Consider the following 26,812-nt stretch of genomic DNA (forward strand, 5'->3'; position numbering starts at 1 on the left):
TTTTAAACGAGGATCATCGTATGTTCAGGTTACCTGGAAACAGAGTTATTGTGTTCTTAATTTTAAAGGGATTCCGATATAGAGAATTAACTCACAGTTTCTTATTTTTCCGGTGGTATTGCTCAGAATGGTGCCTTTTTTGGGACTAGTCTCTCTTAATTTTTATCAGATTAATAATATAATAGATATTGGTCAACACTGAGAGTTCATTTAGCATTATCGTGATTTCGAATGAGAATGCGAGTAGCAGATGTAGTGTTCTCACCTCCTGTGAACATTGGCTGCATTTGGAATGGCTCCCTAGACAGTTTGTAGTGCACACACACAAATTTGACACCTCAAACAAGTTCACTCAATTTCCCCCACAATGCACCGCAAAATGTAGGCTACAAACAATGTTCACTATTTGATCACCGGAGAGATTTTTTTTTTGTCAAGATGGCGACAGCTGCATGGGTCTACAAATGATACAGTACATATGTATAGTATAAATGCATGTTTCATTTGAAACAAATTGTTATGCATTCTCAGTTCAGTCAGCTTTATATCCAAAATATAAGTAAATGCAGTAGATTAATACATTACATCTGCCATTCATACAACGTGGAATTCTAGTCGGTGAGAAGGAGAAAAACTTCCTTGGAAGTCACAAAGACTGTCATGCATCCTGTTAATAATTTCTCACTTTGTGCTGTTTGGTACAAAATACAGTAATTTCAAATTGTGCAGGTTTCTATCAATACAATTGAAACGGTGACTATATCGTGGCAATATAGCAATAACCTCCTTGGTGGAAATGACGGACGAATATTTATTTACACCTCAGTGTTAATGCTGCGCTGTGTAGGCGTATGGATTCGTTTACTGCATTTCAGGTTTTAAAAAAGATGCTCAGCTAAAGCAAACAACAGTTTCTGAAACAGAAGGCTAACGCTTGCAAGCAGAACAGTGTTCATTATCAGTCGGCAAGGAACTTCATTAGCATGCTAATGTTTTGGCCGCAAGCTGACATTAGCGTGCTACACCGCAGTCCCTTCATGAACTACTGGGAACACTGTGCTGCTTCCTAGGAAGCTGCAAGGTCAATGGCATCATGCTCTCCAGGCATATTGCTAAAAAAACAGCAGCTGTCAAATTTCCCTGATTAAGTTAAATGCCTTATTCATTCACTGTGAAACTTTCCGTGCCAACACTGTAACATTGGTGATGAAGCCAGTTATTAATTTTATCTTGTGTTGCTCAGAGCCAGAGTAGCCAAGGGTACATTTCGTCCCTCGCCAGGGAGATTTGGGGTGACCAAATTTACTGATCCCACCAGACTGGGAAGCAGGTTTGAGCGGGTGAATCTGACATGGAGATTTCTGTCGACGAGGTCTGATGCTGTGCTGGTTTTAAAACAGTAGCAAACGTGATAAAGAAAAGGTATGGAGGGAAGAATCAAACGAATGGGGATTTTAAAAAAAATTTTGGCTTTGTTTTATTAGTTTTTATTAGTTTTCACACATCAATTTTTTTCAAATTTTTTTTGCAGAACTCTGGTCTTCTAACTAACAAGATTTTGCACTTATAACTGAGCATTGCCTGTGCTCAAGGAAATCCTGCTGCCATCATCGTACAGCTGCTGACATCACGGGCCGTGTTACCCAAACCCGGGCAGCTTTGCAAAGCAATCGTGGGACAGAACGTAGTGTCCAATCACAGCTCACTATGGAATAATATGTTCTTTTCATTCATTGTTGATTTTAAGCCATTCTCTATTCTAAACCACATCAACATTTCCAAATCACTTCATAGCATGTTGTGCTGTTATAAAATGCCCTCCAGTGCAAAACCAAAATGGAGAAGTGCATGCATACATTCTCACCTAGCATTATATCCTGTTGCTATTATTTAAGAATAATATATTGTGAATATCTACTATTTTTATTTATGGAAACATGGTCTCTGGGTATCACGTGTTATTATGTATATTTATGTGAACACCTTTTGAATGAGAGCAGTGTGTTTGTGTATGCGTGTGTTTTTTTCACCAGCTGTCTCTTGACTGATGACAAAAACATGTCACTTGATGACTATATCCATTTCTTCTGCCCTGCCCTGGAAAGTCAAGCTGTGTTGAATATGGCACCTCATCAAAATCCGGCCTCTCCCATGAGATGAGCTCATTGGTGGAGCCCGTGGCATAGCGTGCCCTTGGCCACGCCCAAGGCCTCCATCCTGAGGTCCCTTAGAAAGGGTTCTGCTCGGCTCAGCGTCAGTCCTCTCAGGCATACATCTGTGCCTCCATCGCTCCTCAGTCTAGGAGTCTGTTTGGCTCAAGGGAACGGAAAAGATACTATATTTGTTGATGTTGCAAAAACAGTCTACTTGTGTTCGATCATGTGTGTAATAGCCTGCACTATCCTTACAGAAATAGAATATGCTGCGATCAATTGAATTCAAATGACCAAATTTATTATGAATAGATGTTGACACACTTCACAAAATATGAATAAATTTACAGCCTGTTGCAACTGTTACTTTCAGATGTTGCAATTTAAAAATATATATACATTTCAAAATATATTTGCCATTATATACTTGAAAACGTCCTTATGTTTTCCGTATGCTGCAGTGTTTTCCATTTCTGTACAGGATAAATTAATGCAGCTGTAACCCAGTCTGTCAAAGGCTTCTGTCACAATCTGCTCCAGGGAGCCTGACTGAGGGCTTTCGTATGTATGGACACCAGACCTGGGTCAAATACGTATTTGTTTTGGATTCAGATATTTTCTGTGCTCTGTATTTCATTGGTTCCAATACAAGACAAGATCAGTAAAGTGTAGAAAATTATTTGAATCCAAAACTAATACATATTTGACTCAGGTCTGATGGAGACATTCATTTGCAATGTACCTTCAATAAGCATTCTTTTGAAAAAGGAGCATGGCAGGTGTTTATTTTAAGGACCTGGCTATACATTTATAAAACTTTTAAAAAATTAAATTAAAAAAACATGCATACATCACTTCCTATGTTTTCTTTTTATATTTCATGTGATATTATTGTGGAAAAGTTGTCTTGTACCTCTTGCATGTTTGTAATTGTTTTTTTGAGTTCATGTTAAATTATAATAGTACTATTTATTGGTTAATGTGCTTCATACAACATAACCAGTCAATTAGACAAATGTGACAACCTTATTATGTCTGTTTGTTACCTGCATAGTGAATGATCTGTTTGGTCTTTGTAAGTTTGAATGTATTTACCTAGATTTATTTAGTATAATCAGGTCCTTAAGATAAATTGAGACAAAGTTTTTTTGTTGCGATAATAAACTTGTGAATAAGGGATATAGAGAGAATTGTGAGAGAACTATATTTGTATTTTGGACACATTCCATCAGATCTATATTGTATTAACATAATGTGATTATTGGTGTTGTCAGTGATGCTATTATGATCATCGTCATCAACATTATTGCTACTGTCCTGTTTAGCTGGTGTACTTGAAAGAAGTTGCATTTATGTGTTTGGTTGATTGTATTTTGGTTTTACATTCATGCTGTTAAAATGCTCATTGAAGAGCCTTCAGTAGCAATGTTTATTTTTTTGGAGAGAGACTGATATTTAATTTCTTGTTCGTGTTTGCTAAATTCAGGTTTATGGTCACGTCAGTATACTATTTTCATTTCTAAATTTTGGGAAAGTCCAATGGCAATGCACTGACAGCTAAGCTAAAAGTAAATGCCATATGCTTCTGTATTGACTGTATTACAGGGAAGAGCTGTCTTATGTTTTCTCTGCCTTTCAGTCTGTAATGTTATGTTATTGGTCCAGTTGTGCAATTCTGGTCTATTATTGGCTCAGGGGGACTCGGGTCTAAGCAACTGGTGGCCGGTTGGTTAGAAGGCTGTCCCCATGCCTTTTCATGTCCTCATAGTCATCAGGAACAGATCAGCCATAATGTCGTACTGAATGCCTATCTACAAGATCACAATAAACAGCTATCACGTGTCATTCGTCAAGAGAGGCACCTATGTGAGCTCCCAAACATAACACTACCTTTTCATATTTATTTTTGACAATGAAATAGTTTTCTTCCATGCTGTTTATCACAATAGGCCACACTCAAACATCAAATGGCAACCGATAAAAAATAGTTTTTTAATTTTTATTTTTTACTGTATATAAGAATTATTATGCGACTAAGAGGTTTCTCTAAATATAATTTTACCTACTAATAATTTTGGTGATGTCAGGTTCTAAAATATGTTGAATTTTCCATAATGTAATTTAATACAACTTTTTTATGTAACAGTTATTGTATCATACTTTTTGCTGTTGTTTTTTTTTTTTTTTTTTTTTTTACTTTTAGTGTTGTTAAGATTACAATGTTGCATTTTCTGTTCTTACTGGAAGCCACAAATAAAATATCTCAATCAAATTCAGCCTTTGTAATTATTATGACATTTTTAAATGATTATCAGTGGTGGTGCCTCACTGGTGGATATTTCAACATTACTATATTGTCAGAGATTGGCAACACATGAAATAACTATATAGACAGTTTCATCATAATTATGAGATAATGGTGATTAATTGTTCCTGCGACCCTCTCAGTATAAAAGGTTTCTGGAAATCTGAAGCAGTGAGGACAGAGACCACACAGATGTAGACAGACAGTGTCTGTTTTATGTATGACGACAACCCCATCCCAAATATCAGCTTTTGCTTCGACAGGAAAAGACGAGTGAAATCTTTTTCTTTTTTTTTATACCACAGGACTTACATGCTTTATTGTGTTGGCCCTTTCGAAAGACAGCCAGCAGAGGGAGCTAGTGTCCCGTTTATTACTCTGTGCGTGTTTTTTTGTTTTGTTCCCCTGGCGATGCTGACGTAATTTTCAACCACGCGTCCTTCTAATGCCCAACCTACCACAGTGTACAAGGCCAGAAACGAAACTTTAAGTAACACCACTTATCCATAGTGACGTACAATGAAAATACAAGTGCCAAGAGCTTTCATGAAGCAAGTGGCTGCATGCAACTACCTACCGCAAATACTGACCACAAGAGTTTCAATATATAAAGTGCGCAATATAAAAACAATATAAAGATATGTATGTTCATAATTGTGAATACACCCTATACAACGAATCTGTTCATATGTATAATGCCCTTGTAGATGAAAATATCAATGAATCAATCTGCAATGGCTTTTTGAAGCCAATCCAGCCCATTCATAACGAAAACAGAAGGGGCCTCATGTTCAGACATTTGTAGCAAAACGCACCCATGATATGCACTCAAAATACCCTCAATCGCTCATTCTGTAAACCCTGGAACATAACTCGGGGCAAGTCGGGCTAAAGATATCGTACACGACACGCATATAACGTCAGCTAGCGATATCCGTATATGGTCTTTCTTGATTCATGCCCTGAAGCCCCCTTTCGATTTACTTGAATTTATAATGAATCATATCGTATATTAAGATACCAAAATATTGCATTAAACTACAATGTAAAAATATACAATTTCAATGGTAAACTTGGTCAGGTAGCCAACACATTTTTTGAGTTATGTCCTTGACAGCTGATTTTAGAACAGTTTGCTAACACAAAAACCTTACCAACGCCGCTCAGCACAATTGAACAAATCTGACCACAGCTGACCCAGGATCAGCTATATGCAAGGGAGAAAAAAACCTACACCTCGGTGTATACCGGCATATTGTCGGTCAGCCCCTTACGGAGTTCAGAGGTCGGGCTTGGACCCAGACATGCCAACCTAGCAGTAAAGTGTACTCTGTGAATTTGTGTTATTTAAAAGATCCAGTGATTGAATTGAAACATGGAGAACGATATTCTGGATTCTCTGGAGGACCTTGGGTAGGAAAAAACATTTGTTTTTTTGACCTGTTTTCTACATTTTGCTAACGCCGGCAGCCACCGCTTGTCGTAGACTAGCTAATTGTTTGCTCAGCGACAAATTGAGTGGCACATATGTAGCTACCTGAACTGGCTGTCCGATGCGGTACCGTCTTGAATTTTGCCACTGTTTGCTTGGAACATTAGACTTTCTAATATCAGCGAACTATATAGATGTGGTTACATGCATTACTACTAAACGCCGAGCTAGCGTTTTCTTTTTTGACTGCTTACGATAGACTGAAAAAATGTGTCAGGACGTGTGGCAGTTAGCATGTTAGCTACAGTACAGCTCGCTGAAGTATTTGCACTGGTTTGAAGTTGAAATTACCTCACTTATGCTATTTCTGTTAAGAAGCTAACTTTTATTACGTTGCCACAATAGGTTGTTCCAAAAAGGATTGTCAGTCCTGCCACTTAGCTAGCATTCTAGCTAGTTAGGTGTGGTCTCCCATTTTCACACTGACAGCAACGTATTCGCTATGTGTGTCCTGACATAATTACATTTTTAAAAAATTATATACCTTAAAAATATATATCTTAAAAATAAGTTTTAATTTGTCGTTCACTGATATCTGCAGTGACGCCACATCACTAATTTTAGCTTGCATACAACCAATCTAGTGGTCCATTATCTTACTAGATAACTAACTCCAGCTTGTTGGACGTGTGCGTGACAGGGCCTGTACAGGAGGAAAGTCTGTGACCTAGCTCCATATGTCAAATTCATGAATTTTCCTCCAGTTCAGGCCGAAAGTTATTGCTGAAACTTGATGCGGATTTGGAGTATGTAAGGTTTTTTAACCTCTTTGTACAAGTTCGAGGTAGTATGATCCCCGTACAGAAATCCACTGTATCTGCACCAGCAGTGCTGGTTTTAAAACCAGCTTTCCGTGTTGCAGGTACAAAGGTCCCCTGCTAGAGGATGGGGCACTGGACCAGGCAGCGAGCACAGGGGCCGCCTCTCCGGAGTTCACCAAGCTGTGCGCCTGGATCGTCTCCGAACTCAAGCTCTACTGCAAGCTTGAGGAGAATGTGCATGCTACAAACTGTGAGAACTGCAGCTTATTTTTTTATTCAATGTATTTAATAAGCAAAAAAAAACATTTTGGGGGTTTTGGGAATGGGGGGGGGGGGCAGGTCGGTGCTGCTCATGCAAATTTGGTCTTTGAATAACTTCAGCCATTTTGTAAAGAGTTTCAAACGAAAGGATATGCCTCACTGTTTTTATTTAATGTATTAAATTTTTTTTTTTTTAATTCTTTTGGGGGGGGGGGGGGTTTGGGGGAGATGGGGATGGGGGAGGCAGGTCGGTGCTGCTCATGCAAATTTGGTCTCAGAATAGAACTTCAGCCATTTTGTAAAGAGTTTCAGACAGAAGTGTATGACTCACTTGTTTGTTTTAAGATAAGATAAGAGCCTGTTCTCAGAGTAATGATGGGACCCTCCTTTGAAAGTATACCATGTGGCATGTGTTCGTGTTCATATGGTATTTGGCATAGTGTTCATAATGCTGGCAGTATTGGATTTGGAGCACTGTGCAAAGGAAGGGGCTGATCTAAAGAGGACAGGCATTCTCTGTGTTACTGAACCTTTACACAGCTTGCAGAATTAAACATTACTGATAATGTTAGCTTAAACAAGAATCTTTCACGGGCGCACTGCCGTAAGGTTGCCTCAGTTTTGTAAAAGAGCAGCGTGATGCACACACATCGGTTTCCTTGTTGCCTACTTTCTCCTTAATGCTTTAAAAAAATATATATATTTTTTAAAAATTAAGACCGCCCCCTTTCCCCCTTTTCGTGGGATGTCCTCCTCAGGTCCCACCGAGGCAGAGGGGTTCCAGCTGGAGATGAGCGGCCTCCTCGCGGAGCTGGTGTGCCCCTACTCCGTCCTCACCACCGGGGACGTCACCAAGCGCCTGCTCGACAGGGGCAACTGCTTGCTCCTCCTCAGTGAGTTTGCGCTGTGCTGTTCTTTGCGTAGCGTGGTCTAATTTTGTGAGGACTGGTATGGCACCTTGCACAAAACTGCGATGCCCAGAGGATAGTCTGAGAGGCTCAGTGAAACAAGGGCTGCATAATGTTTGCATTGCGAGAATAATAATGAGAACATTAGCAATACCGAAACTGCAGCGCTTAAGTGTTGAAACCCCGGTTTTGGTTCCCTGTGTCTCTCCTTCCTATCCTTAAACAAACATCATTGTACAGTATATGTACCCTGCGTACAAATGCACATTTTGCATTGAAATATGTTAATTTCAAAAGTTTTCTCCCTAATTTGTAGTTGCCACCAGATCAGGAAGGTTCGTGATCCTAGTAAATCTCACGTACACTACCCTCCGCAATCCCAGAGGGCAAAGACTAGCACTAGACACCTTTGGTGCTAGTTAAGTTCAGTTACCGATTTTTTTTTTCCCCGCTTGATTTGTTGTGACTAGTTTCTAGGCAGTGTAACATACTTTGGTGGAGAGTTCCATTGAGCCTTTTGCTAGCACGGCTTTAGCAGGTGCTGCCGTGCCAGTAGGTTTCTGAAGGGTAATGAGAGGAAGAGAACAAGCCCGTTTGGCTATTCCCGCTGTGGAGCCTGGCAAATTACGTCCCGAGGCCAGTCTATAGAAGAATCCAGCAGGTTTTTAATCTATAACGGGAGGGCAGAGTTCTGTACTGGAACTTGGTGCCTTTACTGTTTGTCGCACTGAGGTGCTGCACTGGAGTTTTCGTGGTTGTTTGAGCTGATGTCCACTTCTCCCGCAGCCTTCCTGATCTCCGAGCTTGAGGCCTCCAGGATGATCCTGGTGAACAGGCCGCAGAAGCAGGTACAGGAGGCCGGGGGCAGCGACGTCTTCGTGGAGCTGAAGGGCATCTGCATGGCCCTGGGCATGTCCAAGCCGCCTGCCAACATCACCATGTTCCAGTTCTTCAGCGGCATCGAAAAGAAAGTGCGTTAAAAATGCAGCCTCCCATCCTTCTGTGTGGCTTTTAGTCAGTGTGGAAAAGGGGAAACGGTCTCTGCGCTGCAATCAATTCTTCCTACATCTGTGGTTTATTTACAACGACGTGATCAACGTAGCAACCAGCTTGGCCTTCGTCAAGACCAAGTTTCAAAGACCAACGTGGATTGAAATGTTGCTCATGTTGTTGTGGTGACTAATAAACCATCGGTTTATGGAGCAGTAATATGTTGCTTTTCTGTCTTTCACCACCGGCATAGACTATTCATGTGTGTGTTTTATCTGTTTTCATGCTTCATTTATGATATGTTGTATTGGAGCCAAAACAACATGGCAAAAAGTTCTTAAGATTTGTCGAACATTCCCTGTACAGTTTGCAGCTGTTGTTGTTTTTTCCAGTCAGATCATTTCAGTTAAAAATAAGACCGCACAGACTATAGCATTCAAGTATTTGGCTATGGCCATGGGATTTTTAATCGATTACAGGATTAAAATATTTTGGATCAGGATTAAAATATTTTTGCAACTGGCTACAAAAAGAAAACATGAAGCATAATCAAGATGTGTTCCTTCCCTTTAGTCGTTGTGTAGGAGACCGTAAGCACTATGCCTAGATTAGTGGGTTACTTATTCATTGTATTGCCTGAATGAACCAGAAAAATTGAATCTTGGAGAGAGGTGATGTTTTTTTATATTCACCTCAAATTAATTTAAAATTTGAAAGACTTCTAGTAAAAGTAAGTACAAGTGACACCAAGTATGACTCAATCCAAACAGGGCATTTTAAGCATAATTCATTGTTATCTGCCATGGTCTTGTGTCCTCAGCTGAAGGAAGCTTTGTCCAAGGTCCCGCCAACTCATGTAGGAGGACCTCTGATGAAGAAACCCTTGGGTCCAGTACACTGGGTCAGTATCTTAGACTTTCTTTACCTTATCAGCCAATATAATAATAGTTAGAAGCTCTGGTGGAAAGTGCAAAGAAGTGCAACTAAATTGGTTCCTGGTATAAATTGTAAAAGTTACAAGGAAAGACCTGAAGTAATTTTTAAATGTATTTTCTTGCTGTTTTCTCCTCAATTTGCAATGGCCAATTGTGTGTGTGTGCACACGTACGCTTCTTATTACCAAGTTAGCGGGGTAACTGCACTGAGTAAAGCCTGGAACTGTCCCAAATCTGGAACATGGACTGAAGTAAAAAAGGGCTGTTCTGGGTTTTACTCAACGCAGTTATCCGGCTTGGTAACTGGTGGCTTGACTCGCAGATTTGTGGAGCAAAATGAAGCGGTGGTTTCTGTTCATCTAAAAGGTGCTCACAGCTTGATGTATGCATTTTAAAGGAGAAAATTGAAGCAATCAACCAAGCACTTGTGAATGAATATGAAGTCAGGAGAAAGATGCTGCTGAAACGTCTGGACGTGACAATCCAGTCATTCGGGTGGTCGAGCAGAGCTAAGGTAAGAGCAACGCTAACGCTTTTTTTTTTCCATTTATTAATTGCGCAGTCAGCGGGGCGATTTTGTCAAAGCCTCTGGTCCTGTGGGATTTTCTCGTTTAGACGCACGCTGACAAGCTGGCCAAAGTGTACCCGCCGCTGCGTTCCGCCCTGGCCTCGAAGGGCACGGTGTCCGTCGCCCACCTCTTCGCCGCCAGGGAGGACCTCTCCAAAATCCTGCGGACGAGCAGCGGGAGGATCCGGGAGAAGACTGCCTGCGCCATCAACAAGGTGGGCTGGCCGGAACCGAGATCTAAAATGAGTAAAGGAAAAATCAACATTGAGCTGAGGGATGGTGTTTCCTTAATGCGACCTGGGCCTGGGTCAAATATGTATTTGTTTTGGATTCAAATACTTTTCTACGCTTTACTGGTCTTGTCTAGTGCATTGGAACGAATGAAATACTTTCGAAAAGTGCAAACCCCGCCTTTTGGTCATATTGGCCGGCTCAGTTACACCAGGCAAGATCAATAGAGCACAGAAAAGTATTTGAATCCGAAACTGATTACACGTGACAAAACTAAAAGGAAATCTCGACTTGAAATGAATTTTCCATATCCACTAAGTATAATGGTGCAAGTCTAACTGTGCTGTAAGATGTGCAGGTGGACAGTGAAAATGCATTTCACATTGATTTCGTTTTAGTTTTATCTGAAAATCATTCATGCAGTCCAAGTCATTTCATGAAATCAAATTAGATTTTTTTTTCTTTGTCAGGGAGGAGATTGCATCATTTTCAGCTTTAGTTTGAATATGGCAAAGTTATACTGGCAAAAAATAGAAAGGTTAATGTCTGCTGGGATTTCATTTTCATTTTTGCATTACTTTTATTTTATGCATACTCAAACATGAAAGTTAAAATAAAGTAGTCAGTCAAATTTTTTATTTTATTTTGGCCGCATATTATCTGTGCATCATTAAAAAATGAAACCGCAAATGTGTTACAGAATTTAAATTTTCCAATGACCACTTTGATCTGAATATTGTCACATTTAGGCTTCCGTAGTCTTCATGTTCTGACGCAGTAGATTTATATTTGATGGTCGTCCTTGACTTTTTGGTTTCTTGCATGCTAGGTTCTGATGGGGCGTGTACCTGACCGAGGTGGGAGACCCAATGAGATCGAGCCCCCCCCTCCGGAAATGCCCACCTGGCAGAAGCGGCAGGATGGGCCCCAGGGAGGGGGTGGACAGCAGTATGGAGGGGGTGGCAGAGGAGGAGGAGGTGGTGGAAGGGGAGGCTATGACCAGGGAGGGCGAGGAGGTTATGAGCGTGGGGGCAGTAGGGGTGGAGGAGGTGGAGGTGGTGGCAGGGGGGGTAAAGTTCAAGGAAACTGGTCGGAAGGTGGGAGCGGAGGTGGTGGCGGAGGTGGTTACCACGGCAACTACCAGGAGGGAGGCGGCCACCAAGGAGGTGGGGGGAGGGGAGGTTACGGTGGCGGAAATTATCAGGGCGGGTTTCAGGGCTCTACTTACCAAGGAGGGGGGGGATACCAGGGTGGGGGCGGCGGAGGCAGCGGCGGAGGCGGCGGCGGAGGCAGCGGAGGCTATCAGGGTGGAGGGGGCGGGTACCAGCAAGACAACCACTACCAGGAAAGAGGTGGCCGAGGCGGGCGAGGGGGTCGGAGCAGAGGCGGACGGGGAGGACAAGGAGGTGGCTGGGGAGGGCGAGGCGGGCAGAATTTCAACCAAGGGGGGCAGTTTGAGCAGTTCTTCCAGCAGGGGGGCCATCAGTATAACCAGGCCGGCTTCGGGCAGGGCAGGCACTACACAAGCTGAGGGGAAACCACCCTGGCGGGGTGATCGCGGCACTGCTCACACAGAAGCTCCTTCGAATGAGAGAGACAGGAAAGACGCCTTACAGGTTCAGTGCGAAGAAGCAGAGAGAACTTCCCATAGCGAGATTTTTTTTCTTTTTTTCCTTTTTTGGTTTTGCAGGTCGAGTGCTCTTTCGGTGGGGAATGTGAAATCGGTGTTGCACTAATGTTGGACGCTGACAAGCATCCATCTGACCCAAGCTAGTTTCCACTACCATTTTTCTGCATCACATGACTTTGTTCAACAAGTTTAGCTTTGATTGTTCTGATGTAATCAGCACATACAGCACACCTTGTTTCAGGTACGAGACAACTCCTATTATCCTCGTTCACCAGATGGTCCCTGAAGCTAAAGAAAGCTGACCTGCAATATTTGCGTGTTTACCATTGGAAATAATACATTAACTGTTCTGTAACAACACCGGGTTGGTACTGACAAGCCTTATCTTGGGGACTATTTGAGAGGTATAGTGTTGTCCGAGTCCAGAATTTCTGTGTCACAAGTACATTTTCTGACCGTGACACCACATGAACATTTTCATAATGTCTCCTGTTGAAAAATGGTGTTGAATTCTTGAAGTCCATCCTCTAGCTTTTTTTTTTCAATGAGAAAATACTTGAAAGGACATGTATTTCTTCTCCAGTGAGATTTGCTTTAAACATGCGTGTTCATTGGACTGGACTGCTGCCATTTTGGAGAAGATTGACTGTGGTTTTGCTGTTGCAAATAACCGTGATGGACTTTAATGTTACTTTTTTGGGGAAAAAAGCCACGTGATGCTGCTTTTTTTGGAAATGTTGTGTACATACATTATTAGGAGATGTGAAAGACATTGAACGTGTGATTGAATGAAAGGTGAGCAATAAAAAAAGATAAAAATGAATTCATGTCGAGAATTTTATTGGAGTAATAGAAAGCACCCAACAACTGAAAAGTAGTTTATTGTGGCATACTCTCCTTGTAATTTCCTTATCCTGTAGAAGAACATAGACACAACGTTCAACGTTCAAATATCTAGTTCACTTTTAATTTAATTTCTTCCCTGGGATATCTCAATGGCCAGTGAATTTGACTGCTGCTTGTCCTATAGATCAGTTATTCAGAAATAGGATCAGATGCTAAATAAGTATAGCAACCCGAAACAAAATAGTCAGAGATGGAGTGGACAGAGAGACTCAAGCTGCTGCATGTTCTGTCCACATGCATATTGTAGTACGTCTGGGAACTGGCTGAACATTTGTTGAAACCAAACAATTATATGAACATGCAAGAATTCCCATGGGCGTTAAGCAAAACAGTGATCTTTAAACCTCTCCACATGAGCTCCAGACCAGCCAGCCTTTTAGGATCTATTCATTTAGTTATTAAATACGACAAGGTAAATTTCTAAGCAAACCAAAAACATATTTCATAAATATGCATAATGTGTCATATTTAAGAACACATGTACTGTCACATAAAACAATTTTCACACAATTGGCTTATCACAATTGCATGTCCCTCTGAATGTTTTCACTGCGCATTACGAAGCAATAACTGAAGAAATATGACTCGTTTTGTTTTTCAGCAAAAAACGAAACCTTTAAAAAACCTGAATGTCTCTCTCCTCCGCTTTCCTCTTCTTCATTTGTCAGACTTTACATGTTGGCAAATGCTAACAATTCTCGGCAACGCCTCCTGCTGGTTCACATAAGGAACTGTTGTTTCCGCCTTTTGGTTGAGCAGCCAATAATCCCAATGGTTCACACGTGACTGCTAGTTCTTCAAGAGGATTGGCTGTCAGTGATACTCGTGTTTCATTGTATTGGCTAAGCGGAATTTTAAAATGCGGCTCCTTGTAACGTTACGTTGAATTTGAAATGATCACACAAGAGGAGTTCGGAGGAGAAAGTGGGAAAGTTTCTTGATAACATATCAGACTATAATAGTCTGCTACATTAGCAAACGTGGTCTCGCCTGTATTCTTTGGTAACGTAAAATCGGAGTGGCGTACACTGGAGCGACTTAGCACGCAATGGATATTAGGACATCTTCACAGTAAGTTCTATTAACTGTTTTGACTAGCTGACGTAGCTCTGGGAGGTCAGTGGTTTTACGAACAGTCGTGATCTCTGACAGAAACTTACGGTGTATCAAAATGTACTTATTTAAATAGAGTAATATACATTAGCTATGTTGGCTTAGTGTCCATTGCTTTCAGTGCTCCCACACTGCCGTTCACATGCTCTTGCATTGATTCAGATTGACGTGGAAAACAGGACTTGCACAATTCCGGTTTTTTTTTAATTAAAGTTAGCTAAGTATGATAACACAGCGTATGTGAAGTTACATGACACATCATGGCTAAACAGCGTTTCCGACATGATACATTACCCAACTCTAAAATAAGGGTTCATGTAATATATTGGGGACACTGAATATTTTAAAGTAGTTAACCTGCAGAGAGATTATGTTTGTGAAATATAAAAACGGTTGACAAATGTCTATTGCAGGAGATTTGAGGCAAGTCTGAGTAGTTACACTGGAGATGATCCGCTCGATCTGTGGGACAGGTAAATACATTAAATATTTGTTCATTTTAGAACTTGAATGTGTATTTGAATTTATGAATTTGTAGCCTATATCTTTGCTTGACTCTTGACATTCATGACTTTTAGGTATATCGGGTTTCTGGAGAAGAAACTACCAGCTGGAGAACAGAATAGCATCTCAGTGGTATTGGACCGTCTGGTTCAAACCTTCCTTCCACAAACCCGCTACTACGACGATGTCAGATACATCAACTACTGCATCAAATGTGTACGTCGGTACATGTATGTCAATATGAAAAACGTTGCGTTGTCCTGGATAGAAGCCTTTGTAGTTGTTAAATGTAACGTGTTTTCTTCGTTCCAGGCGAGCTATTACAGTGAACCAATCAATCTGTATAGCTACATATACGCCAAGGGTATCGGCACCAGAGCAGCTGCCCTCTACATTGCCTGGGCAGAGCAGTTTGAGAAACAGGGTCTGCTTCCTCAGGCGGATGCTGTGTACCAGCGTGCTGTGGAAAACCTGGCTGAGCCAGCTGAATTGGTCCTCCAGCAATACCGGTAAATACAACCGCCTCAATCTTCTGCCGCATAGGAGTGCCAGCCTTACGGTTCTTCATTTCAGAGGTGTTCGGCGGCAGGTTTAAACGATGTCTGTTCTCCTGTGTCTCTTTTAGTATAAAATTGAATATTTGATTATTGGATGTGTTTGTTCGTTAATAAACCTCGATGTTACAACCAGCGTAACCATGATAACTTTTGATAGAAAGGGTATGTTTTTATACCATTGAAGAGATGAGTCAAAACTGTATTTCAAATTGAGTAGGTATCTCACAACTGGGTTATATTGATGTTTCTTGTGTGCCTATTTGTATGGGTTGAAAGGGAGCCCCATCTTACCCAACTGCAGCAGAAGGTTCTCATATTTTTATATTTTGGTGCACTTCTGTTTTGTTCTCATGTAGGTTGTTCCAAGCCAGGATGCCTGTGAGTCAGACTGCGGGAGCAGGTGAGTTTGGCTCTCTCCATCGCAGTGTGTATATTATTATTTTGTGGTGAATTTAAAAAAGGGAGAAGCTAAATTCTGCAAAAAAATGTCTCTTTTTTTTATATGATCAGGGGCTGCGAGGAACCCTCTGCAGAATTCCCAGTTGATCAATCAGAAGGAACGCCCAAGGGAGACTGCCCCCCCGCAGTGCACGGTACTGTCTAAATAAACTGCTTTTCTGACTGCAAAAGCAGTTTTAATTTTGGTGGTGTGATCAAGGACGAGTTGCTTTCTATTCAAGAAATGGTGATGAGATTTGTTTTGGGGGCGACAGCATTGTACCGGATCTTTGTTAGCACGAACATGCATTTCCGTGACAAAAAAAGCTTTGTCTCTTACCTTTGTGTCTGTTGCCACAGGAACTAGAGGGTCTGGAACAATTTCCTGTCGACAAAACGATACGCATGTAAGCAGCAAGCGCTTCCACCAAATATTTTCCCTTTTTATTTTCTGTGATCCTTTGTGACTTTTTTATCTACAGTGGTTTTAAATGAGACTTTATTAGAGTGTTTTTATTACAGTGTTTATTGAGCCCAGTTCAAACCAAAGATTCGCGACACGACCAGCTGCACCTGGTGACGCTTTGCAACATTCTGAACTGGCCAACTGCGATCAGACAACCTGAATCGAGCGCGGGCATCAGACGTCGCTGAGACGAGCGGTTCGAACCGCCGCAGTTCCCCTCAGCGACGTTCTAAACGGTTTTGTTGCCTCGCGAATCTTTGGTCTGAGCTAGGCTTTTGACCGTATGTGTACCAACAGAGACCGTGTTTCCTCTCCTCTCTACAGAATCTCTAGGTCTGAGAACGCGCTGGTGAAGCAGCCCGCGCCAGGCCCGGCTGAAGGCCAGCAGTTCGTGTCCATGTACTGCGTGAACGACCTCGTGTGCGAGGGCTCCGAGCTCAGCTTCGAGGAGCTCCGTGCTCGGCGCTACTTCGACAAGCGCAGGCAGCTCGAGGAGCTGAGGGAGTGGGGTACGTTGTGTCCCGCCTGTCCCTGTATCCCCTGTTCAGCTGTCCCTATAACCCACTTTAATTCCCCCCCGCCCACCTGCAGTTTTACTGCAACAGAAGAGGAGGTTTTTTCTGGTGTGATGCATTATGGGTGGAGCTGTCAACCTGTCAGTCATACACTTATTTAACAACAGTCAAAAAGCTTTGCGCTCCACAGAAAGACTCCGTTATTGGTTGAAATCGATTGCATGTTATAGCTCCACCCACTTCGGTTTAAATGACGCCTTATTCTCACGTCAGTAGTATATATATATTTTCATCTGAATGGTTCTCATTGGTCACACGGGTCGGTTCAACACATGGGAATAAAATGGTCGCCGTACCTGCGTACTCTAATAACATCACACTCTAATCTAGTCACTGTCACTAAGTGGTGTGGTCAGGCAGTTAAGACGGGGAACTGCAATGAGAGATAGTATTTGAATCGCGCTGCGCAATGTTCCCTCTGCCCTTGTGGTGCAGAGTGATGGATGGATGGAGTTTTAACGTTCCCAAGCTGTTTTGTGACCCGCTTCGCTGCGCTCCGTTTACAGAGAAACAGCGGAGGCGCTTGCTCGAGGAAGAGGAGGAGGTGAAACAGCTGAAGAGGAGGCTGGCGGAGCTGGACAGTCACCTTGGCCCTCGGGCAGCGGGGGAGGGGAGCTCTGGCAGAGCGCAGCCGCAGTGGGTGAGCACCGGAGGGCGCAGTTAGCCACCCGACTGCGGCACTTCACCTTGAGGCTGGAGGTCTCCAAGGCTCTGAGTAACTGTTTCAGATAAGGGGCATGCCAATGCAGCTGCTCCCATTACTAGGTGCCACTTTTGAGCTCAGCTTAGCTTGTGTATGTAGCTCCAGATTCTTAAAGACCACATTTTTAGTTTGGGGAAAAATGTTTAATGTACAGCCTGCGAAAGGAATTAATAGTGGAGATCGGTGGTCGTTAATAAACACTGAAAGCTCTTATGTTGCCACAGCAAGTCAGAGATTATTCCTATTCTCAGACAGAAAGCCTGCCCCTCAATTTACCATCTCCACCTATTGAAGGTCATTCCAGGTAGCTTCTTTGCGCAGGTGTGAGTGTACCTGTAGACCTGCTGTGTACCTGCCTCTTCACCTGCTGTCCTCTGTAATGCCGCAGGGCTTTTCCCAAGGAGACCGTTCATCTGCGAGGCAGACGGCAGAACCGAGCCCAGAGTTCCTCCAGCGGTCCTTCGTTCAGCCCACGGGCCCCGGCGCAGGCCTGCCATTCAGCCACAGCTCTGGAGCAGCGCCCGGCGCCGGTCCGGCACGTTGGGCCGGGCCGGACCTGAACGCGACGGCGCAGGGGATGCTGGGATTGACCTTACCCTGCGGCTCATTTCAGCAGCCAATCCCTGAGACCGTGCGGCCTGGGGAACCGAGTCTGCCGTTTGTACAGACGGGCCCTGCTGAGGAGGAAGATGAGGAGGAGGAGGCCGCAGCGTGCGAAGGCGCCTCCGCCGCCCCAAACTGCTCCTTCTTCAAACCGCTGCCGACGGAAAGCCCCGCCCCCGGCGCTCAGGCCCCGCCCCTCTGCCCGCCCACCTCCTCGGCGGCAGCTCTGCACGCCTCCCTGCTCGCTCCGGCCCTGGAGAGGAACGCTGACCCCGTCAGCTGCTCCTTCGCGGCCCCCCACAGGACCCCCAGTGCGCGGGCCGCCGTCGGCGCCTCTCAGGGCCTGGCCAGCCGCTCGTATCTGAACGGCTCGGCCAGCGTCTTCGCCAGCAGCCTCCAGCAGCACAGCTTCCACCAGCACAGCTTCAGAGAACCGTAAGCGCACGGGATTATCTCAACGGCCATTGTTTGCTCGGGTTTGCAATATTATCGCTTATGAATGAACCATGTTTTGTAAGTTCTGCTACTGCGACAATGCTGGTTCAGGTCATTCCAACAATCAGGCTGTTAGCTAAATGGTTCAAGCAGGTTCTGAAGAGTTCCGGTGGAGTGGATAAAAACATGAACCCCCCCCCCCCAAACATGACTGTAGCATGTGCACCTTTTTGAGTCCGACGCGAGCAGGGTGACTGCAGTGGCTTCACCTGCGTTTGCCGTTTGTTTTTCAGGGACGTTCCTGACGGTGTGATGTCAGAGATGGAACCACAGCCAGATCGTAAGTGCGCTGAGTCTCCACGTCCTCGATTTCTTCATTAACTGATCTGTGGCCAGTGTGAACGAGGGGTCGGGGGGAGGGGGGTGGCGGCTGGCGTCCGAGGCTCACTTCTGCTCTCTCATCACAGTGTCACAGGGAGGGACGGGGAATCTGTCCCATGTCACCCCCAACACTTCCCTGGGCCTGGTCCAAGCCACGCCCTCCCGAGTGCAGCCTTCACCGACCGTCAACACGCGAGAAGCACTGGGTAAGCTCAGCCGTTTCTGGGTCTATTCAGCGCATTATAGCCCAATTTTTTACCCAGTCGGTTACCAAGCTGGATTTTGTTTTTCTCAGATGTGTGTGTGCTGCTGCTGATGTTTGTGATAAACCGCGCTGCGATTCTATGTCTCCGCTGTATTGTTGCCATTAGGGACGCATGGCCAAAAGCAGTAACGATGATTTGTCTGGTCGCCTCTCTGATGAATGTACGTGAAGTCACCTTATTGTCTCACCAGATGGGCTGCGATTTCGGCATTGAGCTGATGCCGATTTAAACCAATTTCAGTTGATGACATGACAACCCCCCCAATGTTATTGTGCATCCGTAGCTGCTGTTTTATGAGACATCGTGTGATTCACACGCCTGTCATATTGAGGCAGTGTTCATTTTCTCCATGATTTGTATGAGTGGTCTTCACAGTGAAACTGAAAGAGTACGGTGTGGCCCATGGGATTGCTAACTTGTCTGCTGTTGATTGGCTCCAGACGTGATCATGGACATGTTCCAGGCGCCAACCTTCTTCCACGATGACCCGTTCAGTGGTGGGCCTCGAAAGGACGATGACAGTTTCGAAGCAGCCTGCAGAAATAAGAGTAAATTTGTCTTTGAGTTTACACTATACAGTACATTTGTCTGTTTATACTGTATTTGCAAGCTTCAGGGGGAGCTGGCACAAATATTACAACCAGATGGTTAACTCTTACATTCCTTTGGTCCTCACTTTTTCTTAACAACTGAAGGCTCCACTTACTAACAAAAGTTCATGTTTATTTTATTTTTTTAAAAGATCGATGGTATACTTTTCTTTCGTATTTTTATTTATTGTATTTATTCAGACCGGGTTAAGCGGTGACAGTAACTGAAGGCTACCCTATGCACTGCCCCACCCAAGGCGAGAAATTCCAGAAAGGGAACTGTCCGTTTAAGTCATTTTTCAGAAGATGGCGTCAAATTGGAAGATGTTATGGCAACCATTCAAGGAAGACCAAACTTCCAAAAATGTTTAGAACATGGAGCTGACCTTCTGGGCAGTGTGGTATTCTTGGATAACGTCGTTTGTTGTGGGCAGCAGTGTTAACCACAGCTGCTGTTCTGTGTGGCTCTTGTAGGCAACAGGTCTTCCCTGGGGAGGCCCCCGGCTGCCACCCCATTCGCCATCTTCCAGGATGAAAACGACAAGGAAAACGGAAGGTGAAGCCATTTCGGGGCTGTTTTTAATACAATACAATACAATACAATACAATACAATACAACATACTTTATTGTCCCCGTGGGGAAATTTGTCTTGGACTCAAATGCTGCACACACATAGCTGCCTCCATAGTAGTAAAAAAATAAAATAAATAAAAAAACAACACAAGCAAATCACAACCTCAAATTACATATATTGCACATTACATACTGTATATTGCACATATTACACACATTGCACATATTACACAATCAGTGATAAGAACACCATGAAGCTATCGCACAACCCCTGCAACCTTTTTACGAGTCTTCATTGTTCTTTGAACTTTTTTTTTTTTTTTTCAATGACTTCAGTTTGTTTTTTATTGTTTTTTTTTTTTTTAAATAGTCATCCCTGTAGTGTGTCCATGGGAGTTGAAAAGGCTCAGCCACGGGTTCTGGCGGACATCCCCGTGTCCAAGCCGGCGAAGCAAACGGTGAGTACATCCCAGCCGCTGATCTGTCATCGCTGCTCCTCGGTCATCCGGTAGACGGGTCGGTGTTCCTTCCTGATCTCTTGCAGGTCAGGTGGTGTACGTTGGAGCTTGTTGTCATTCCTGTAGGTGTTGAGCTGATATGAGCGATGAGTGAAGAATTAGGGGTGTGGTTTTATTGGTGGTTGGTGTCTTTTTTGGTGGGGATGGGAGTGTAGTATAATGGGTAAGGAGCTGGTCTTGTAACCTGAAGGTCACAGGTTCGATTCCCAGGTTAGTACACTGCCGTTGTACCCTTGAGCAAGGTACTTAAGCTGCATTGCTTCAGTATATATCCAGCTGTATAAATGGATGCAATGTAAATGCTGTGTAAAATTTGTCTAAGTCACACTGGATAAGAGCGTCTGCTGAATGCCTGTAATGTAATGTAATGGAGTGCTGTCTGAATCTCAATGGAGATGTTATTTTAATTGGGTCTTCTCCGGTACCAGGATGTACACTCTGGTGTAGAGTCCATGACGGAGGAGAGCATGATGTGGGGAGCCCGTTACAACAACACCCTGGACCCCTGTCCCAACAACACGGGGGACTTCGCTCTTTCGGCTCATCTGGTCTCCACCCCCTTCTCCCGCAATGCCCCGCACTCATGGGACCTGGAAGACCAAGGTAACGCTCTGAAAGGGACAATGTGTTGCTGAGTGAGAGAGAGAGTGAGAGAGAGAGATCCGTATCACTTGTAGTTGTTTGACTGCTGTGTTTGTCATGTAGAAAACGGTCCACACACAGTGTTCAGTGGCACTGAAGAGATGCCCTATCAGCGCAAGCCAACAAAACTCAGGTATTGTAGTTCCTTTTACTGTATGTTTAAAAATACATTCAAAAATAGTTTTTTAGCTTGTGTAATTTTCTCAATTTTTTTTTTTTTTTGCAAGGTCAATTTTATCTTCAGCCTCATTTAAAAGCGTTCTGATCAGTCCTGCCCTTTCCCCCCGAATGTCCTCAGCCCGATACTGGAGCATAGCCCGACCGCGGAGAAGGGCCAGCGCTCGGAGATGGCGGAGTGCACGGTGGCGGCCCGCGGGGGCGGCGACCAGGCGACCCCGGACGCCGGCGAGCCGGGGCAGCTGGTCGAGCACGGCCTGGCCGCCGGCGCCGCCGCCTCCGTAACCGTCCTGCCCCAGCCAACCGCCGCGCTGTCCTTCCCCGAGCAGACGCAGGTGGCCGAGGAGGACGCCGGCGGGAGCCCCGCCCGCAGATCTGCGTCCGTCCGGGACGTCTGCATGAGCCCGGTGCAGCCCGCCGATGAGGATTCGAGCGGCAGCCCCGCCCGCGGCTGTGCGCCGGTCAGGGACGTCTGCATGAGCCCGGTGCAGCCCGCCGCTGAGGATTCGAGCGGCAGCCCCGCCCGCGGCTGTGCGCCGGTCAGGGACGTCTGCATGAGCCCGGAGCAGGCCGCTATGCCCGACTGGTGCCTTCCTGGGAGTCCCACTCACACAACCGGACTGGACTGGGAGGTTCCCATGAGCCCAGCCCCAGCACCCACGCACGACCCCCACGTCCCAGTTAGCTCAGCTCCCTCTGCCCCTGCAGGTACCCTCTGCTTCCTGAATTATGTTAATTTAGTTAACTTCAGTTGTCCCCCAGAATCAGCATTAAGCATGTGTTAAGACCGTCTTCTCGTGTCCTGTCCGGCTGCAGGCCTGGTTTCCGATCCCTGGGATGAAGAGCTGATCTCCAGCCTACTCTCCGGTCTGCCTGCTCTGCTCTCCTCTTATCCTGGCTTTGTCTCCTGGGGCTGCAAGCTCCCGAACATAGCACCAAAGATTACTGTGAAAATGGGTGAGGAAATGAAGCCCATTAAATGGTCCATGAGTTATCGAGGAGTAGCGGATTCTTAGATTTGTGTTCACTTGAATACGCTAAATAAAATAAACAGATGTGTTTTTCTAGTTTTCATGTTGGGGAAGTGGACATTTGTCAAAATTCATAATTTGGGAATATTCCTGAAAAATTCTATGTGAATAAAAAAAATTTTAATGTTGTGTTTTTTTTTTTTTTTTTTTTTTTAACCATTCAAAAATATTTCACTTGGGTAGAATAATACATTTTTGTTTGTGAAAACCCTAGGTAAGAAATCCCTCCATGTGGATTCCATTCTTGGGCAGGGAGCGTTCGCCACAGTCTACCAAGCCACAGACCCCACGACGTCCAGCAAGCTGGTCCTGAAGGTGTGAACCCAAACTACCGACTTAGGCAGCCTTAGACGCCTTTGATTTCCTTCAGGTTTTTATGTGCAACGTAAAAAGCCGGTGTGGGTGCATGTGTTTGTATGCAATAGATTGAGGACCATGATTAGTCAATTCGTTGAACCAGATGTTGTAGTGCTGGGCTGTTGTAGTACTGGGCTGAAACAAATACCTATACCTACACCCACACCCTTTTTCGGATAGAATTGGAGACACCTGGACTTAGTGTAATGTTTTAAAGTACTGAGTAGCCTATAAATCTGCAGCGAACAAGCAAAGATGTAAGTTGATTGTAAAAAAAAAATTTGAATTTTAGAAATGAGAAATGTTGGAACCCCTGTATCAGTGGCTCCTTTCCTGAGAAGGGTCACGGTATTGGGATACAGGCCGATTTTGCTGAAGCTTTCCTGCGTTTCTCCAGGTTCAGAAGCCTGCGAATCCTTGGGAGTTTTACATCAACGGCCAGCTTAACCGGCGGCTTCAGCCCAGCGTGCGCCACCTCTACAACAACCTCTACTCCGCCCACATCTTCCACAATGGCAGCGTGCTGTTGGGCGAGCTCCACAGCTGTGGCACTCTGCTGGTATGTCATATTATCGATTGGACTGGATTGTAATTCCCCAGCTCTGGTTTGAGGTTGCTCAAGGATTTGGTTCGACGGCATCGTGTGTCCCTTTCCGCCCCCCGCAGAACGCAGTGAACCAGTACAAGAACGTGGGCGAGAAGGTGATGCCCCAGCCTCTGGTCCTCTACTTCGCCGCCTGCATCCTGCACATGGTGGAGAAGCTGCACGCCGCCCACATCGTCCACGCGGACATCAAGCCTGACAACTTCCTGCTGGGGGAGAGGTGGGCGGAGCATCAGTCTTCTCTGCACACACCTTTACTCTTAAGCCTCGTTCGTCACGCAGTGCGTCAGGTGGACAGAAGCCAGATGCTTTATTGGCTGTTGCTGATTATCTCCAAACAAGTGTAAATGCTGCCTTAATATTCATGCGGTGTTTAATAGCTGGGATTAATCTTAGTTTACAGCCCAATTTACAGTTACATCTGCGACTGACACTAGTATAGTCCTCTTACATTTCAGAGATTTTTTGCCAAGTTTGTTCATATTTGAAAGTTACTTATTTATCCCCTAAAAAGGAACAAGATGGCATTACTAGATGTCCCTGTGCGGAAAAAGAAAAATTCAGTCCTATGTGTAGTTCATAAGGCTTTAATAGTGACACTATTTCTGTATGCGCCATGCACAGATCGGTGTCTTGTATACAGGTGCAGTATTGCAAATCAAGTACATACATACTTTTGTAAGTTCAGTTTTTTTTTTTTCTCTCTCTCTCTCACTCTTTCCAACCCCCTCCCCAGATTCCTTGAAAATGAAGATTTTGATCCAGATGGCCTTGAGCATGGATTGACCTTGATTGACCTGGGCCAGAGCATTGACATGACCCTCTTCCCAGAAGGCACTGCTTTCACGGCCAAATGCATGACCTCAGGCTTCCAGTGTACCGAGATGCTGGATGGGAGACCGTGGAATTACCAGGTAAAGTCGAGGGCATCACGGTTTACACTTCACAATTCTAATTGATTTTCAAGACGCATGTGCGCTCGTGAAGGCCATTAATTCCATCTCGTGGTGAACCCGGTGCTTTCATGAATCAAATCAGAGGACATTGAGTGTGGACATAAAATACTGATAAATAACTAATAAAATAACTTGTACATTAAAATAAAAATTCTTACAATTGAATTTTTAAATTTCAGACCGACTACTTTGGAATCGCAGGCACAGTTCACTGCATGATGTTTGGAACGTACATGAAAGTGAAAAAGGAGGATGGTGTTTGGAAGACAAATGGCATTTTCAAAAGGTAATGGCATTTCAATTTTATTACTTCTATTGCATAAATACTAAGAACAAAACTGACACTATGATGATATTAACCCTATTTAACAGGAATCCCCACAGCGAGCTGTGGCTGGAGTTCTTCCACACCTTGCTGAACATTCCCGACTGCAGCTCCCTGCCCTGCCTGCGCAGTCTGCGCAGCCGACTGACGGCCGCGCTGCAGCAGAACTACAGCGGCAAGCTGCGCTCGCTGAAGAGCCGCCTGGTGGTGCTGCTTCTCGAAAGCAGGCGGTCCCGCAGATAAAGACGCAAGCAGTTACTGGGGGGGGGGGGGAATTGAGCTGATTTAAAAAATTTTAAAAAAAAGAAAGAAGTTAACTTGTTGAATGAAAAGCCTTCACTTAGACTTGAGTCCACTTTTAAGGATTGAAAACGCTTGATCAAGGAATATGAAGCAATGTGGAAATACGTAATTTCATACCATACTATTTCAGAGTATCATCAGTTGTACAGGTATTTGGTGTGCTAGAAATCTTTTGTAATGTGTAAAGATTGTAGTACAAAAGGCTGTTAACAGGAATTGCATTATCACTTGGCAGAGAATAAAGTTTATGTTTTTAAGTTTTTTGTTTTTTTTTAATTTAAAAAAAAAGAAATAGTCTCCGTTAAATGTGCAATTAATAAAATCAATTTTTACAATATTAAATTTGCGGGGAGGTTGCTGTGTATCTTATGCAATGCAATATTACAATTTGATTTTCACGTAATATGAAATATGCTTTTGTGATCCTATGATGAAGCATTAACTCAGAATTAAACTTAATGGGAGCATAATTCTTAAGAGGGTATAGTCAATAATGGGCCCACTGGTGTGTACATAAATTAAAAAAATTAACTGCTTCTCTCTACAGTTCCTAGTATTGTATCTCTTAGTTGTAGCATGTGTAGGTATCCAGTTGCTAATTCCATACCAAGTGACTCTTGTGACCTAAAATTTGAATTGTCCAAATTATACTGAAATCACCAAATAAGTATGCAGTTCAACTTTGATCTACCTCCAGTGTGTTGAGGTTTTTATTATATGCTTGCACTTATAATTATGTTATTGGTGTAGACATGTAGTATAGAATGCATTTGGAAAGATGCATTTGAAATGAGGGGTTTATAATATATATTTGGTATATATTTAATATGGTGAAATCGTATATATTTCATAGATGCATTTCAGACTAGCCACACTACCGAAAGCAATTGGTTCTGAATCAGAACATTGTTGAATGTGTCGGACAGAACATACATACTTAAAGTGTAAGCACCACTAACGCATTGCCCAAAGATATTACACCAATTCGTTTTACTCTAGAGGTTTTTCATTAAATTAAGCTGAAATTGCTGCTAGTAGGCTATGGCTTCAAACTTGACAAATCGATCGCTACTGACGGAAACACCCGAAGTCAATCCGGAAAATTAGCAACCTCGCCCAGATTTATAAGAAGACTGACCAATTGTGTGCGTGCTGTACACGCATATTAGACAATACGGCCTGCATGCTAACGGTGTTATCTCAATTCATGGTTGCAAGTGGACGGCGCTAGCTAGCTTAGCTCCTACTTTAGGACATACTCTAATCTAAGGTATCTTTTGTAGTATTCAGAGCCCTAGGCCGTACTCACTGAACTGTATAAGAAGTTCGTATGTAGTTCATTGGCCGTAGGCTACTGAATGGTTGGAGCCAGACCATAGACTGTATAAAAATCCAGACTCGTATGGTAATGATATGTCTATGTAATGGATTCCTCACAGCTAGCAGCGATCCGCCATTGTTTCGTTGAATTTTTTGATCTTTCTAGACAGAACTCTCTCTATCTACAGCTCTGGTTAGAACCAGAGACTGTAAAAAATAAGTTGGAACCGGCGC

General features: G+C 43.8%; 3 protein-coding genes across 5 annotated transcripts in view; all 3 read left to right on the forward strand.

Annotated features, from left to right (window-relative positions):
- The window catches only part of rasgrp3 (RAS guanyl releasing protein 3 (calcium and DAG-regulated)), a 23,381-nt gene extending 19,439 nt beyond the window's left edge, over positions 1-3,942 (forward strand). For all 3 annotated transcript variants that reach the window (XM_035400730.1, XM_035400731.1, XM_035400729.1), the window contains one exon: positions 1-3,942. This exon is cut by the window's left edge and continues 1,106 nt beyond it. The gene's annotated coding sequence lies outside the window, so the exon portion shown is untranslated.
- A 1,780-nt stretch (positions 3,943-5,722) lies between these two features.
- fam98a (family with sequence similarity 98 member A) lies at positions 5,723-13,057 on the forward strand. The gene is made up of 8 exons (XM_035400853.1): positions 5,723-5,871; positions 6,813-6,961; positions 7,731-7,865; positions 8,667-8,851; positions 9,691-9,771; positions 10,203-10,319; positions 10,421-10,588; positions 11,434-13,057. The coding sequence occupies exons 1-8, from the start codon at positions 5,834-5,836 to the stop codon at positions 12,133-12,135; spliced, it is 1,575 nt and encodes a 524-aa protein (XP_035256744.1). The 5' UTR covers positions 5,723-5,833; the 3' UTR covers positions 12,136-13,057.
- Positions 13,058-13,978: 921 nt separating this feature from the next.
- bub1 (BUB1 mitotic checkpoint serine/threonine kinase) lies at positions 13,979-25,519 on the forward strand. The gene is made up of 25 exons (XM_035400915.1): positions 13,979-14,211; positions 14,667-14,726; positions 14,832-14,973; positions 15,070-15,266; positions 15,671-15,714; positions 15,825-15,907; positions 16,113-16,159; positions 16,543-16,727; positions 17,300-17,433; positions 17,885-18,534; positions 18,828-18,874; positions 19,002-19,121; positions 19,622-19,729; positions 20,246-20,327; positions 20,716-20,803; positions 21,292-21,466; positions 21,569-21,638; positions 21,804-22,390; positions 22,493-22,639; positions 22,928-23,028; positions 23,468-23,629; positions 23,737-23,894; positions 24,411-24,588; positions 24,810-24,916; positions 25,003-25,519. Exons 1-25 carry the CDS (start codon positions 14,189-14,191, stop codon positions 25,196-25,198), a joined length of 3,891 nt encoding a protein of 1,296 aa, XP_035256806.1. The 5' UTR covers positions 13,979-14,188; the 3' UTR covers positions 25,199-25,519.
- The last annotated feature ends 1,293 nt before the right edge of the window (positions 25,520-26,812 follow it).

Source organism: Anguilla anguilla, chromosome 18, assembly GCF_013347855.1.
Source record: "Anguilla anguilla isolate fAngAng1 chromosome 18, fAngAng1.pri, whole genome shotgun sequence".
In the NCBI taxonomy this organism is placed as follows: domain Eukaryota; kingdom Metazoa; phylum Chordata; class Actinopteri; order Anguilliformes; family Anguillidae; genus Anguilla; species Anguilla anguilla.